Source organism: Nematolebias whitei, chromosome 12 (genome assembly GCF_014905685.2).
Source record: "Nematolebias whitei isolate Nwh7 chromosome 12, NemWhi1, whole genome shotgun sequence".
In the NCBI taxonomy this organism is placed as follows: Eukaryota; Metazoa; Chordata; class Actinopteri; order Cyprinodontiformes; family Rivulidae; genus Nematolebias; species Nematolebias whitei.
Window position 1 is genome coordinate 44,736,924 of NC_056509.1, and position 15,928 is coordinate 44,752,851.

Below are 15,928 nucleotides of genomic sequence, written 5' to 3' on the forward strand. Positions count from 1 at the left end.
ATATATTATACAATTAAAGCATTAACAGGCTTTAGATGAATTCTAAAAATGATACTTTTCTGCAAATATCTCTTTTTTTCTTATTTTAGCACACCGATTAAAGACATGACGTCATAGTTTTTTAAGAACTGTAACAGAAAGTCACTAAGTTAAAGTTTCATTCAGGCCCAATAAGCACAAAGCTTTACCCTCTGACTCAGAGGCAGATTTACAGAAGATCACTTTAAAAAGAGCTCATCTCGATTTAATCACCTGATCATCCATCACTGAGGCTCATATGACAGCAGCTGTAATGAGAAACATCTCCTTTGTGAGGTCGAAGCTCCGTGACGTTAAATTTAAAGGTGTAGATGTTTTCAGGTTCTCTGCAGCAAACCTGGATTGGTGTTTGCTGCCAATGATTTAACTAAATTAAATGTTTTATTCTTGTGTTTTATTCTGAGACCAACAAATCTGTATAAATATTCCAACCCTTTAAAAGTCATTTTAATTAAAGCTGCAAGTCGTGAGTTGTGCGTTTAATCTTATTGCTGTTGTTTTATTTGTTTATTTTGTCTGAACAAACTGACTTGGATCAAACTACTTCAGTTTTTGCCTTCATCCCTGCTTTTATAACTCAATCTGGCTTAAAATACAGATTTGTAATTTCTGCTCCTGCTGCTTTTTAAAACTAGTTTTTACTGCCCGTTGGTTCCAGTACAAGAGCAAAATCAGTGATGAGATGGACCTGAAGAAGCGGATCCAGTCCCTGGAGGAGTCCATGGATCTCCACGAGAGGATGAAGAGGCAGGCGCTGGCCGAGTTCGAGAGCTACCGCCAGCGGGTGGAGGACATGCAGCTCTGTACCGAGGCTCAGGTACGTGGAGTTGCAGCTCGAGGCTCTGCAGCCCAGCAGCAGGTAACTCGTGTTGTGTTTGTTTCTCCATCCAGCCGGGAACCTGCAGAGTCCCTGTTCATCAGCAGCACCAGCTGGTTGCGTAGCTGTCTTGAGCAGGGCGCCATAACATCCTGAATTTATTTGCTTTTTAAAGTAAAAATGAATGTTTATGTGTTTTTCTGTTCATTCAGCTTCATGTCAACGTCTGTTCTGACCACATTATAAATATAACTCCAGACCATCTTGGCAGGGCTTAATTTGTAAACTGATTGATGCAGGAATGCAAATAATGGGTGGGCTGAAGGAGGGCATTGTGTGTGTGTGTGTGTGGGGGGGGGGGTCTTCCCCCAGAATTTTTTTAATAAAATAGATGCGATTTCCTGCATTATGGTGTATATTAACGGGTCATTAAACATCTGTTTACCTACATTTGTATCTATCTAGTCCGGAGAATTCAATTCAATTCAATTCAAAAATACTTTATTAATCCCAGAGGGAAATTATTTGTTGCTGTAACTCGTTATCCTCATTTCATTAAGAGATGTTATAGATGCTGATGGCTGTAGGCAGGAAGGATCTCTTGCAAAGATCCATCCCACAGTGGATCCTAAGAAACTGGTTGCAGATGCCGTCCGATCCGTCCACCCAGACTCGGCTGGCCTCTCGGTTCCCCCGGGCTGTAGGACCGCCCGAATGCCGGGCAGAACTCCTCCCAGAGCGGTGGCCACTCCTCCCAGCAGTCTGCCGAGCTCCTCGTCGCTGCGGACAGCCAACTGTAGGTGCTGAGGGACGATCCTGTCCTTCCGCTGTCATGACCCATGTTTCCTGCTAGTTCCAGGATCTCAGTGATCAGGCACTCGAGCACAGCTGGCAGGTAGATGAGAATGCGTCCACAGAACATCCTTTCAACTCATTAGATATTTGGGGCTGTAGTTGAGATATTATTTGAGCTTTTCAGATGTTAATCAGCTGCTGTTGGTTGTAGAAAACTGCCTTGTTGCCATGGTTACGCATCATAACAAATGTCCAAAACTAAAAAAAAGTTTCAGTAAAAATCCTTCCAGCTGCACAGCATCCGATAGCAGAGTAAACAATCATCCAAAAAATGTGCTTTACATCCAGAAAAAGAGGAATTAAAGTTTCCAAAAGCAAAATCTCAGAATGAAAGTAAGAGAGCTGCTCCAACATGCAGCCACCTTGAGCGGCGCAATTCTAGAACTTCTAGAAATTCTAGAACTTCTAGAAATTCTAGAATACGGTAAACACTCCACTTCTGTCAAGCATCCTACCCCCCTCCCCCCATGTGACGGTTCCTAGCCGACTCTTTTCCGCTGAATTCACTGTCCTGTTGTCCGACTCCACATGTGAAGCCTCCAGGCGCCTCCTCCGTCTGTTCAAGGCAGCTTCCTGTGGGCTCCTGCCCGCGTACGACTACCTGGTTAGCTCGGCATTCACCCCCACCACTCTTTTAGGGGCAGAGATTTTTTTTAAGGATAGAAGCAGAAATGTTGCTTCAAGAGCCCAACAATTTTCAGTCTGGTCAGGTGTTTTGGTTACTTAAAGAGGCAGCTTGTATTCTCGTAAGTGGCTGTTGTGTTTAAAATGAGTGTTTATGTAATTATCTTCAGTTTACATACCAAATATAAGTTTTATTCATTCAAGGCAGTCATATTTGTTAAAACTTTATTATTAGTAAGCCTGAGAGTTATTGGATCCAAACAAACAGTTACTGGCACGCACCCCGTCAAAATAAGAGAGTTCCCGGATCCTGTTCTGACAGGATCCGGCTCAAATTAAGCTCTGCATCTTGGTCTTTGTGGTACAGGTAGGTTGTAGAGCTAATGCTACAACAAGTCCAGTGTTGTAGGTCAATTTTTTTTTCAGTAAAATGACCTGCTACAAATAAGTTTCTTATCTTGATTTACCATAAACAATCGCTAACCCAGCCAAATGTGACAAATGTTTTTCATATTTGACTCCTTCTCGTAGTTGGTGCAACTTATTTGTTTCTGAAGTAAAAACGATGCAAATTTTGTTTGATTTTCAAGTTGTGCTGCCAAATGAAGCAAGCAGCTTGAAAATGTTTGTAAATCTAACCAGGAAGATGTTCACTTTAACGCCTCATCTACTTGTTATTGCTTTTCTTACGGTTCAGTGAGTTCCGACCCACTGTGATGTTTCTCTTGTTGTATTTCAACAATATTTCTCTGTGTTTTTATTTCTCACATTGCTTGTAAATCTAAAGCTAAATCTCTAAATTAGTGCTAATTTAGAGCGGGCAGATTGACAGAAGGTCGGACTCCCCTGAGCCAGAGCATCTCCGTTTGTCTCAGACTTTTCCAACGACTCACTGTGTTTAAAGCTGAGAAGCTCGTAAATCGATCTTCTTTGGCTCAGCCTTTCGTTTTGTCTTCTTTGGCAGCACACGCAGCGCGTGGTGTCCATGTCGAGGGAGGTGGAGGAGATGAGGCGGTCTTTTGAGGAGAAGCTGCGAACGTTCAGCCAGGCCCAGGCTCAGTTTGAGCAGGAGAAGAGAGCCGCTCTGGAGGAGCTGAAGGCTGAGCACAGACAGGAGATCCAGGAGATCCTTCGCAGCCATCAGAGTCAGAACGCAAACTACAGCAAAGACCAGGAAAAACTGGGGCAGCTCCATAAAGCCGAGGTAACTTCTGCAAAAGTAGAACAGCTCCTGAAAGCCAAAGTAAACAACAACAAGAAGTGGGAAGAAAGCAGAACCTCAGTGGTTATGAAGTTGTTTCTGTTCAAACCTTTGAGTTACTGTACGCTGCAGACATTTAAAATCAAAGAAACGTTTCAATCAATCCTGAGTTCGACGTCACTTTTATCCTTCAGGTGGATTCTCTGACGGAGCGGGTGGAGGAGCTCAAACAAGACAAGAAGAGATTAGTAGAGGAGTACGAGGCCAAACTCAGCAAGGTACCTCCCTCCAAACTGTCAATCAACTGTGGCATCATAAATAATAAAAGTTACATTTTGATTTCAAGCAACCAGACTTTTTTATATTTTAAAGTTGTCTTTATCAAGTAATTTAGGTTGTCTGAAGGTATTTTGAAGTTTTTCTGTAGATTTTGATGCTTTTTCTACTCATCTTGGTTTTTTTTTTCTTACACCACTGAAATCTGAATCACCCAGGCTTTAAAAAGGCTCCAAAACTCAAGAGATGAACAAATGTTAGACCGACATACAACAGACCACTTAGCAAAGAATGTACTATACAATTGATCAGAGATCCTCAAATCCCTGACTCCCAACAGGTCAGTCTGGACCCAGAGCACATGTTGGATCCAACCATTGGGATGCATTGGTACTATGCAGGTTGGTGTGGCTCCTTGCGGAGGAAAAGAGTGCACGGAAGCTGTGGAAACAGCAATGAATTCTGTTTCTTTAATTCCCCAACTGTCTGTTTTCTACTGCTGTGTGAAGAAAAGGAGGTCAGCCTGGAAGCAGGTTGCAGCTTCAGCCTCTGTCAGTGTCAGAAACTGAAGCAGCGGAGAAGAAGGCGTTACGTCACATGGAGTTATCGATGTGCAAAACGGGTTCGGCCCTAAATCTTGGTGCGAGTCTGCAGTTTCAGCAAATATTGTGGTTAAAAGCTCATTGTGCGCTGCGGTTTAGGCAGCTCGTTGAAGGCAGACGGTGTCATTTTCACCAGATTAGTTTGTAACATCAAAATGACAGGAAGTAAAAGCTACAGATGTCCTGAGACTTCAAATACAGTCTTTAAGCTTAATATGTTTATTTTTGTGTAAAGATGTTGGGCTTTGTTGAGGCACAAAAAGTAATCGAATTAATCAGATTTAGGTTAAAATATCACATTAAAACTCCAACAGTGCACGTTACTGTCAAAAGTTAGAGCAGCTTTGATTCACAAGAATACAGTTGTAGGCAAACAGAGACATTTGTATTTGTAAGTTGTAAGCAAATTTAATAAAAATGAGTTGATTATCGCTAGTTGTGCCGGAGCTTTGACTTTATCTTACTCAGATTCAGACCTCTGAAGATAAAGATTGAGAATCTCTGATCAACACACTGAAGATCTCTTAGATCCTGTATGTTTAAAGCCTGACACTTTTTCTTGTCTCCTCCACTTTCCTCAGTTTTTAAACACCCACTCCATAACGCCATTGTGGTGGTCAGACAGAAAATGAGTGAAAAAGCAGCAAAAGCCCAAAGAAAAATGTTCTAAAACCTCCATAGAAGCATACAAAGCTACTGATGAAGACCACTTTGAAAGATAACAAGAAGCCCTCGCCCATCGAAGTGTTCCAACATGAGTTTGTAACTTCTGCACAGAGCTGTAACTGGGCTAACGGGTTGTTTTCTGACATCTTGTGAGGTGATTTATGGGTTTGAAGCGACGTCGCTGAGATACAATTTGTGGATGCATTTATGCAGCTCATGATGTATTAGTTTATGTTTGTTTAGGGTTCTGTCTTGTTCAGATGATAAATCGAACAATTCCTTAAATGTGCGTTTAAAAAAAAAAAAGTATATTCAGTATACAGTAATATACTGTCCTCCATACTGAGCCCAACCTAAAAGCTAAAGGTTAGATCAGATTAGTCTTGTTCTATCAGCTTTTGTCGAATAAAAATACCAATAAAACTTAATAAAATAGAAAATTATCTAAATTTTTAAACATACAGTACCATCCTCTGTCGTACGGTATCGTAGTAAGGCTTAAGGGTTTGTAACGACATTCTTTTAGCAAATGATTCTCATCAGTTTGTAATAGTTGTACGCCTGGACCTTACCGCTGCTTTTGATACCGTTGACCACATTATCCTTATATCATGGTTAGAACGCTGGGTTGGGATTACAGGTGCAGCATTAGAGTGGTTCTGTTTTTATTTGAGTGACAGGAGTTTTTGTGTTAATCTTGGTAATAGTTCATCTGCTTCAGTGCCTCTTTTCTGTGGGGTCCCGCAAGGCTCGATTCTTGGACTCCTTCTGTTTTCATTGTATATGCTACCCTTGGGGTCTATCCTGAGGAAACATGGTTTTTCGTTTTATTGCTATGCTGATGATTGTCAGATTTATCTAAATTGATTTTAAAATTCTCCTGTTGACCTTTAAGTGCCTAAATGACCTTACACCCTCATGTCTTTCTGACCTACTTCAACCACCTGTTCCTTCTCGAGTGCTGAGATCATCTGACCAGCTGCTTTTGGTGGTACCAAAAACCAGGCTGAAGCTCAGAGGAGATCGGGCTTTTTCAGTCGTGGACCCTAAACTTTAAAACAATCTGCCCCCCAACATTAGACAGGCCACTTCACTCCCTGTTTTTAAATCCCTCCTAAAAACACACCTGTTTTCACTGACGTTTAACACAGTATGACTTGATTTACTATTTCACTGTTTTTGTGATTTTATGTTTTTCTTTTGATGCTTTTAATTACTGCTTTATTGTTAAATACTTTGGTAACAGCTGCTGTTTTAAATGCGCTTTATAAATAAATTTGACTTATCTGTAATCACTAGATTTTATTGCACTAAAATATAACTTCATAAGGCAGAACTAAACACATAAATTAAGGTGATAGATGTAAGATAGTTAGATTTTTTTGGCATATGTTGTAAGATTTGAAAGCTGTGATGAGCAGGTTATTCTACAGTGACAGTGGTAGATGATTTAGACATGTTTTACTTGTAGCGACAACAGAAGTTTCCCCTGAAGTGTGTTTCCTCTCCAAACGGTTTCGCACCTCCCTGTTTTTTCTCGCAGGCTCAGGCTTTTTATGAACGCGAGCTGGAGGCCATGAAGAGAACCCAGCAGCTGACGGCCGACAACCTGCTGGCGTGGAAACGCACCGAGGCTGAGCTGCGGCGTGAGTTTCAGACTCAAGAGGCGGCGCTCCAAAAAACCCTGGGAAAACTGAGGTCCGAACTGGCCCGGGTAACGGATGAAGCTCGGGAGAACCGGGAGAAGTCCTTCAAGCTGCAGACGTCGCTCAACGCAGCAGAGAGCAATATCAAGGTGAGCGAGGACGGGGATTCAAAAAGATTTACGTTTTCTTTGCTTTTAAGAAACGGAGGACAGCGATGGTAAATGGTATCAAAGTATATTTTGGTTTAGTCTGACAACGCCGCTGCAGTGAACAATAAAACAGAAATAAAACACACTTTACATGTATTAAATCACATGGTCATTAATCCATCCATACTGAGCTCATTTAAGACGTCTAGCATGCTGTTCGTTGTGTTTTATTTGGATTTAGGAACTAAATCATCCGTGATGCCGATGTATTAGTTCTCAAGCACACCTATTACTATCCTATGAAAATGTTTTGTCCTGTATCTTGTCACCCATCTTTAAATTAAAACATGCTCATTAAAGCATGCAACTTGATCAGGAATAGTGCACTATGATGTTTGATAGTGGTACGTTGTACAACACAGACATATATAAACCCAACGGTGATCAATGGGACTTTGGTGTGAAACGTGAAAAATCCAGCCCACTCTGCAGCTCAGAGCTTTACGGGAAAAACATTTTTCAAAGTTTAAACGTGTTACAGAAAGTTTGACTTTTCATGTCTGAACTGGTGTTTTGATATCTTCTATGTTTTTTTTACACAGTCTGCGTTTTTATGATTTAATGTGATTTTTCTGTGGTCTTGTCAACTGATGGTTGATGATGTCACACACTAACTTTGGAGATGTTCTTTTTTTCTTTTTTTTTTACTTTTCCAAACAAGTTCTTGCTCCCACAACTGCTTCTGCTGCTTGTCACCGTTCCCCACAAAACTTTAACTTTAAACAGAAGCATCAGGCGATGTTTGCAGAAGCTGTTATGTTCCTCAGGGTTTTAATTTCATTAGTTTTCAGCGCGTTTAACTGTAATCCAGATGAAGAAGCTACAACAAAGCACAGAGCTTGAAATCAACTTCACTTAACTTTTTTTTTCTTTTAAGAAACATCCCAAGACATTCAGACAAATCAAAAACACAGGAAAGAGTTTGATCCTGTGGCTGAAAGGTTAATAATCTCCTGATATCACTTTCAGTGTGTGAGCATGTCTCTTAATCCCGGAACTCCTGCTGTTCATTGTTGGAGGATTAAAGATTCAGATTTAACCTTCACAAACTCTCAGTGAACGTTTTAATGTTTTGCTTGAATCTCATTTTACTCCAGGTATTATCTGCTCAAGTGGAGGGCATTTTTAGACTTCATGTGGACTAGAATAAAAATAACAGATTAGAACACGAGACCCTCGTTGCGCAAAGTTCCAACGAATGCATCAAATATCAGCTTAGCCTCAACTTCAAGGAACTTTTGTTGATATTTAGATGCTTCATTGTCATCCTCTTGTATGATTAATTGGACAAATCTCCAGAGAAGCGCAAGAAAACGATCGCTGAGAGTATCAGAGACCGACATAATTAATGGCTGACTGTTAACAAGCTTCTGCAGGAATGCTCATGCCAAAAATTACAAATTTTCCCCCGAGTGAAATCCACCAGTGAGGCTGTGTTAAATTACTGCTGTCACTGTCTTTGGACTGAATATTTCACTCTCAGGATAAAACCAATCTGGATGGGCTTATGGAGGCTTTTCACCAAGATAAAAGCAATAAATCATAACTTTTTACATTTAAATGGAAATGCATAATTCAGCCCGGTCCTTTAGGGGATGTCAAAAGAGGTGAGGTTGTCCATGAGACCATCTGTTGGTATTTAAGCACGGTGTGAGGTGAATTAGAGGGAAACACTAAATGCAAATAACGTGTTTGGCCTTTTTCAGGCAATAAAATATTCAAGTAGCCTTATGGCAGGTTTATGTAGAGATGGCAGTGTTTATATTTATAATAGGGAGTAACGATACACCAAAGTCACAGCTCCAAATGGGTTTGGTACAACAAACAGAGGAACAAATCCCAAAATACTGTTTTTTGTTTTAAAATAATTATTTCAGAAGCAAATGCATAAAACTAAACTTCCCTTGTTAGTGAGGAGGGTCAGCTGCTAACACTATAAAATCAAAAACTCAATTTGTTCTGTTTTTTATCCCATCTGAACTGTAAACGGTGTCCCACAGGCCACGCGTCAAAGACAACATTTCATAAACTCCAGAAAGGCATCTTTATTTTGGGCTGAAAAACATTCCAACTCATAAAAACGACAATGAATAAATATGAAACAATTACCAGTTTGGGCAGAACTGAATCAAATTTCAAGTCGGTTTATTTATCGAGCGCCAAGGCACAACAGAAGTCATCTCAGGGCACTGTAGAAACATTCATTTACTTAAAAAGCCAATTAGTAAAAGTTCTCTGTCTAAGGAAGCAGCAGATTGTGTTGAGTCTTCACTTCATCACAGTCTCCCATCCTGAGCAAACACAAAGGAGACAGTGGAAAGGAAAAACTCCCTTTAACAGGAAGAAACCTCCAGCAGAATCAGGCTCAGGGCAAGCGGCCATCTGCTTCACCCAGCTGGGTTTGAGTGGACAGGAAGTGGAAACAGACACAGAATGACAGGTCCAGGTGTGGTTTCTATAGGAGGAAAGACAAGAAACATGTTAATATATAAATAATTATAAATACAAACAGGAAAAGTAGCACAAGTAAAGACGGCAACAGAGAGGAAATGTGGTCAGTTTGTCCTCCAGCAGTCTAAGCCTATAGCAGAATAACTCAGGAAACCCAAACCAACCCTAACTATAGGATTTATCAAAAAAGGAAAGACTTAAACATTAGCTGGAAAACCTTACCAACTGTTTTATCTCGACAATAAACAACTGTGTCGTCAGCATAAAAATGTAAGGATGTAAGTAAACCTGCAGTCTGAGTGAAATGCCCTGTTAGGAAAATATGGAACAATAAGATCTATAATATAAGATGGAGCTAGGTTGTTGAGAGCTTTGTATGTTCGAAGCCCTCATATGCTTGACAAACGATATTCATGTAGAGCTTTATTTAAAATCTGTAGCTTTAATTAGCCCTCAACAAATGCACAGTAATTGTATAACTCTAAATTACACCCAGTTTAAGTGAGACCTGGATTTTGCTTTAATGAAAACAGATTGACCTGAGCTTTTTTCAGTCTTCTCACAAATGAAGACAACGGCTGAAGTAGCTAAACCTGCTTCAGAAATTCAAACTCATAAATAAAAATAGTTTTTGACTGAATATGTAAAGTCTGTGTCTAACTGTTCACTACATGAGCTTCTTCAGAGGTGTATAAAATCTATTTAGTGTCCTAAAACTCAGCAGTTATTGAACCAACACATAGGACAATGATTTATCAATCTGAAATCAGTTCCTGATTTAGTTTTTGTGTTTTCCTTTTCATTTGTTCCGGTCCTATATGTGTTGTTGTAAAATAGTGTTGATAACTTTGACGCTATGAGCATCATTCAGTGAAATTCTTCCTAACAGCCATGTTTATCTGCGCCTAATCTCTTAATTTGGTTTCATTCACTGCAGTTCCAACAGTCTTGTGTTTTATGAAACAGCGGAGCTGTTTTATTTGAGGCCTTTTAAAGATTTACTGCCTCAGTGGGCTCAAATGAGCGTGGAGTCAACAGCCCAGGAACAAAGTCCAGACATCCAGAAGGAGCGGGGCAGACTGGGGGCTCGTTTGGCTCAAAGAACAGGGAGACAGGAGATTTACTTTGGGATTAAACAGGTTTATATTTCTGTTGAATCACTAAAGTGGTTAAAAAAAAAAGGATTCACTGCAGCAGGTTTGTTTAATTAAATCAGCTTTGGTTTAAATAACTAACTAAAGGAGAACCTCCTTAACTGCAGAAAACCATGAAACAAACACAACAGCATGTAAAATCTAGCAGCCTGGACCTGGAACAAGTAGTTCAGGTATGTGATGCTCGGACAAATCACGAGCTGTGGTTTGAGCACCATGAACAGCAGATTTACTCCTTCAATCTCAAAATGTCCTTTAAACAAGTCTGAATCAGTAAAACTGTCTATGCTCCAACTGACCTTTATGCTTCATAGGTCACCAAATATAAAGTAATCCTTTTTTATTACTAGAATCCTCTTTGACAGCATATTAGAGCCCATGTAGGTATAAAAATAATAAAGACACTGGTAAACAGGAAAAAAAAAGATGTTTTCCTTCACAAATTTAATTTTTTCTTATGCGCAAAAGTTTAAACGTTTAAATAAAATGGTCAAACTGTTCATGATCAGGCTCGTTTTTCATAAATTGGACTTTTTTCATCCCATAAATGTATTGCTCATCTTAGACGGCCTTTTAGTAAATTTACAATTTTAATCTAAACAAACTCTGGCCTTTTATTTATTGTCAAATTAACATTTGCTGTAAACGTATGATACATTTTCTGGTACATTTTTTACTTTAATCTTGAAAGTTATGATAGTTCCTTCTTGCAAATTTATAAATTTATAAGAATATTATAGTTTTATTTTTATACTTTATTGTATTTAGTCATGGATGTTATTTATTTTTTGCACATTTATTAAAAGTTTTTCCATGAAAATAAAAGAATGTAAAAATTTCTGAGATTTTTCTTCATATTTTACCCACTCCGTTTATTTGAGGTTTTAAAATAATCTTGCTGTCACAACCCAATTCTTCATTTGACCTCAAAGTAAATAAAACAAGTTTCTATTTACAAAACGGATATTTGAACAGAAAAATGCACAGTCTTCAGTTTTTATTTTATTTTATTTTTATTCTTAGACATTTAAACACTGCTCTATTCATACCAGAAATATAATATTAGTCTTCATTATACTATTTAGGTTCCAAATCTTAAAGCTGGTTAAATTAAATTAATTTAATTAAAGTTAAATTCAAACTTGTCACCTCAAGCAGCTTCCTGAATAAAACAAACTGAAAATCCACGACAGGAATTCAAGCTCATTATGAACAAGTTAAATAATCATCCCTCTGTATATTTCATATTAAAAAATCTAAAAGAAAAAAGAAAACGCAGATCTATTTTTAGCCTTGTGACTCTCAAATCAAGCTGTGCTGTCAGAAAGTACGACTACGTTCACACACAGCGGGTCTAATTGGTGCGACTCCTCCGGGGCGCTCATCATTCAGCAGCTTCATTGTTTTAGTCGCAGCAGAAATTAGGTTTGAGGCGGGCTGTTTGGTGCGACTGAAAGATGTGGAACCACCTCGTGAGTTCTTACAGGTTGCTAAATCACACAAATACTCTGCTGCTCGTGTGTGTTCACGTCCGATCATTCCCTGAAGTCTAGTTCTTATTAACCGAGCAGCAGTCGGGATTTACGTTTCTGATCCTCGGTATTAATAACGCGCCACCAATATGCTTCGTTCTGAAAGTTTGAGAAAATCGCTTCGACGGACTGAGACGTCTGTTTGTTGCAACTCATCCAGCTACATCTGTTGTAATTACACCAGGATTATGCGTGTTTTCATTAAACCGGTACCTGTGGAGTTTATTTAGCTGCACAAGCTGCTTCCTTCACTTCAATCGCTGCAGGTTTGATGTTCGCCCCAACTGTCGCAGATGTCGGTTGAGGCACAAGGAATAAACGTAGACTCGCAAGCAGAAGACAGATGGATGGAATATAAATATAAGCGTATTTATTAACAAACACAACAAACTAATTGTGCTGCTGTGGCGGTTAGGAAATAGGACGTGTTGTGGAACTAAACACTGGAACAAACTGGTAAAGATCAGAGAGCCAGCCTGGAGCTAAATACAGTAATGACAAACAATACAAGTGTGATATTATAAGTGTGTGTTGGAAGGACTCTCAGCTACTACCACACCAAGCGTTAGCTCAGTATCTGAAACAATTCACTGACTTGTAGCCATAACTGTGCATGTTAAGGTCAATCAGCTGTCACCATCTCTGCGTGGATTAACCTCAAAGGTACTTGTAGATGAACATTTAATCATTATTGCCTGCAATTTTCAGTAAATTCAATCCAGTGGTTCATGAGATGTTCATGAGCATGCATTCACAGCTTTACACAAACATGGTCAAATACATCATCTTCCACATTTACCTTTCAGCAGCAGACGATAATCAACAACCAAACAAGCTAATTAAGGTAGAGATCAACATGAGTTGAGCAAAGGACAGAATATGTAAAACATGTTAGCACTAAATTAAATATAAACTAGAGAAATTGCATTTCCTACAAAAACGCAGTGTGAACGCTTATTACCAAATGACTGTAGCTGAAAACTGCTGAGGAAGCTAAAACCAACTCTTAATGTGAGTTGAATTTGAACAGCTGACATTTGCTAAAAGGTGGAAAATAAAAGTGGAAAGCTGAAGAAAAATGGCAGAAATGTGTAGAATACGCTTTGAAATATGTAGAGGTTGAATATTATTGATTATGATCCAATATATATGGATTATTGAGCTTGCATTAGGATATAGGTTGAACAGGTTACAAAAATCTGAAAATAGAAACAACAAAAAAGAAACTGTGCTCAAAGAAGCAAAAAAAGCAGCAAAAAAGTAGCTGAAAAAGCTAAAAAAAAAAAAGTGCTGAAATTAGCAGAAAAAGGCTAAAAGAAGCATAAAAAGTTGAAATTGGTAGAAAGAAGACCAAAAGGTGCAAATGAGAAAAGAATAGTAGAAAAAAAATGTTTTAAATTAGCAGAAAAATACCTAAAAAGTAACTGAAAAAGCTAAAAATAAAAAAATCTGAATTTAGCAGATGAAAGTACATAAAAAGATAAAATTAGCAGAAAGAAGCTGAAGCAGAACAACAGCTGAAATGAGCAGTTAAAGGTTGTAAATCGAACAAACGGTGTGAAGGATGTGGAGAGCTCCATTCATTTTCAATGAGGAAAACATGGCCGACAAAGCTAAATATTTCTAAAGATAAAAACTGCACAAATACCAACAGTCACAGCAGGAATGTCCTGAACGAGACGAACGTTTTGATACATGAATTGTTGAAACCGAACAAAAATCATGCACAGAACGAGTTACGTGTTGAAACACACACACAAAAAAAATGGATCTCAATAATGAAAATGATTTATAAACAATCACACGATAATAATCTTAAAAGCACTAAAATGACACCAGGACGACAGGAAAACACAAACCAAAGAATATATCTACCTGGTTTATGAAAAAGTCTGAGTTTTTCTGTTTTGTTTACTTTTCTTTCTGATTTCTCTGAAGATTATTGTTTTTTATTACTCGTGCAGGATTTAACCAAGCAGCTGGATGAGGTGACCCAGAACTCAGAGATCATAGAGATCCGTCAGAAGGAGGCCGAGTGTGAGCTAGAGGCAGCCAGAGACCGAGTCCAGCAGCAAGCAACAGAAATCCTCCTCAAAGCCAGTAAGAACCTGAACCACTTCCTGTTTCTCTCTTCCCTCCTACTCAACATCCTTTGTCATCAAAAGGCATCAAACAAACCCTCTAACAACCTCTCCCATCTCTTCTGAGCCATTGCTGCGTTAATGTTATTGCTGCAAATCAAACCTAATGGCCGCCCCCGTCCCTAAAAGGCAAATAAGGCACTTTGAGCACCAAGTAAATCCAGTTGTGTTTATGTGTGAAACTCTATGATTTAATAACTAGCTGCATCTCATTTGCATAAACATGAGTGTCTGATGCATGTGAGGAATCTGAACCACACTCGGCTCATTGGTTTCATGAGCTCCTCGTGTCCAACGAGAATATTTTCCCACTTTCCCGCTTCTTGCATCTGAGCGAGGGGACTCTGATGAATTCAGCCGTGACCGTCACATTTACCAGGGATGCTCTCCACGGATATCTCAAGGTCATTTTAGGAGGAAAAAACTGTTTGACTTTCAATGTGATTGTTTTTTTACCAAGTCCAACAAAGTTAAGTCAGGTCCTCTGGACGGTTTCTTTGTTTTGTTGAAACGTTTTGTTTTACCAAACCCTAACCCATCCAAAGGACTTCATCAGTCTGAGGAGCCACAACAAACACAGTCTCATATGTAGCACACTCGCATAGTGTTTGGTGGTGATAAGATGGTTTCTGGAGTCCACCCTCTCTCCCATCGACTCCTCTGAGGCAGCCATGGCCAAAGTGGTTCACAACATAAATCCAGGTAATCCACTTTAGCCGTGTCTGCCTCAGAAGGAGTCGACGGGGGAGAGTAGTTTGCTAACAGTCCCATTGCTGTTGGTTTTATTCATGATAATGGTCATAAAGTCCAACATGCTGATGCTGATCGTTTCAATATTTGTGTCGTTCTCCTGCCGTCCTCTCTCAGGTCAGATAAGCAGCCTGCAGGCCACCCAGATGACCCAGGAGGCAGCCATCAGGGACCTGGACAACGAGCGAAGCCGGCTGAAGGATAAGGTGCTGAGGATGGAGGAAGAGAGGGAGGCCCTGCAGAACCAGAGCCAAGCCCTGGATGAGCGGCACAAGCAGCAGATCCAATCCCTCGAGAAGGTGTGTGTGTGTGTGTTTAGTATGCATGCAACGCTGGAAGTAACCGCGTTATGAATAAGTAATAAGTCATCAAAATGCTGTGACTGAACTTTTCTGTGGACTTTGCTCTACAGTACTTTCCTGTACGGTAACAATGTAAACTTCACCGCGTAGTTCTCTGGAGACAGAATCAGCTTAAATCTGCAGCTGTTGTACCACGAGGATGAAGAAGGACTGAATGTGGGTTTAAGAAACATTTTTATACATTGCTCTCTAACATTTGCCTCTTGTTGGCTGTTGTTTGTTGGTCAACAAAGTTATCACCTATAACATCAGCAGAGTAAAAAATAACTTTTGTTTTTTTCTACTAAACAAAATAAGCTTCATTCAGTCAAGAGTGAGACAGTTTTTATGAACTGCTGTTTTATTTAAACTGCTTTCATTTAAAATCAGGTATAATGTGAACGCATCACTTCAGACAAACTGAACTAATGTGGAGCGGCTTGATTTGGAAATATCTCTTCATCCATTCATCATCCATCCATCCATCTATCCATCATCCATCCATCCCATCTGTCCATCCATCCATCCATCCATCCGTCCGTCCGTCCGTCCATCTGTCTGTCTGTCTGTCTGTCTGTCTGTCTGTCTGTCTGTCTGTCTGTCTGTCTGTCTGTCTGTCTGTCT

At 39.5% G+C, this 15,928-nt stretch overlaps 1 protein-coding gene across 1 annotated transcript in view; it reads left to right on the top strand.

Moving 5' to 3' along the window:
• Positions 1-700: 700 nt before the first annotated feature.
• fam184ab (family with sequence similarity 184 member Ab) overlaps positions 701-15,928 on the top strand; it is a 96,567-nt gene continuing 81,339 nt past the window's right edge. Inside the window, exons 1-6 of the mRNA XM_037685952.1 lie at positions 701-856; positions 3,300-3,539; positions 3,731-3,814; positions 6,624-6,875; positions 14,037-14,172; positions 15,081-15,262. Coding sequence (XP_037541880.1) covers positions 722-856; positions 3,300-3,539; positions 3,731-3,814; positions 6,624-6,875; positions 14,037-14,172; positions 15,081-15,262 — 1,029 coding nt within the window. The 5' untranslated portion in view covers positions 701-721. The remainder of the gene's footprint in view (positions 857-3,299; positions 3,540-3,730; positions 3,815-6,623; positions 6,876-14,036; positions 14,173-15,080; positions 15,263-15,928) is intronic.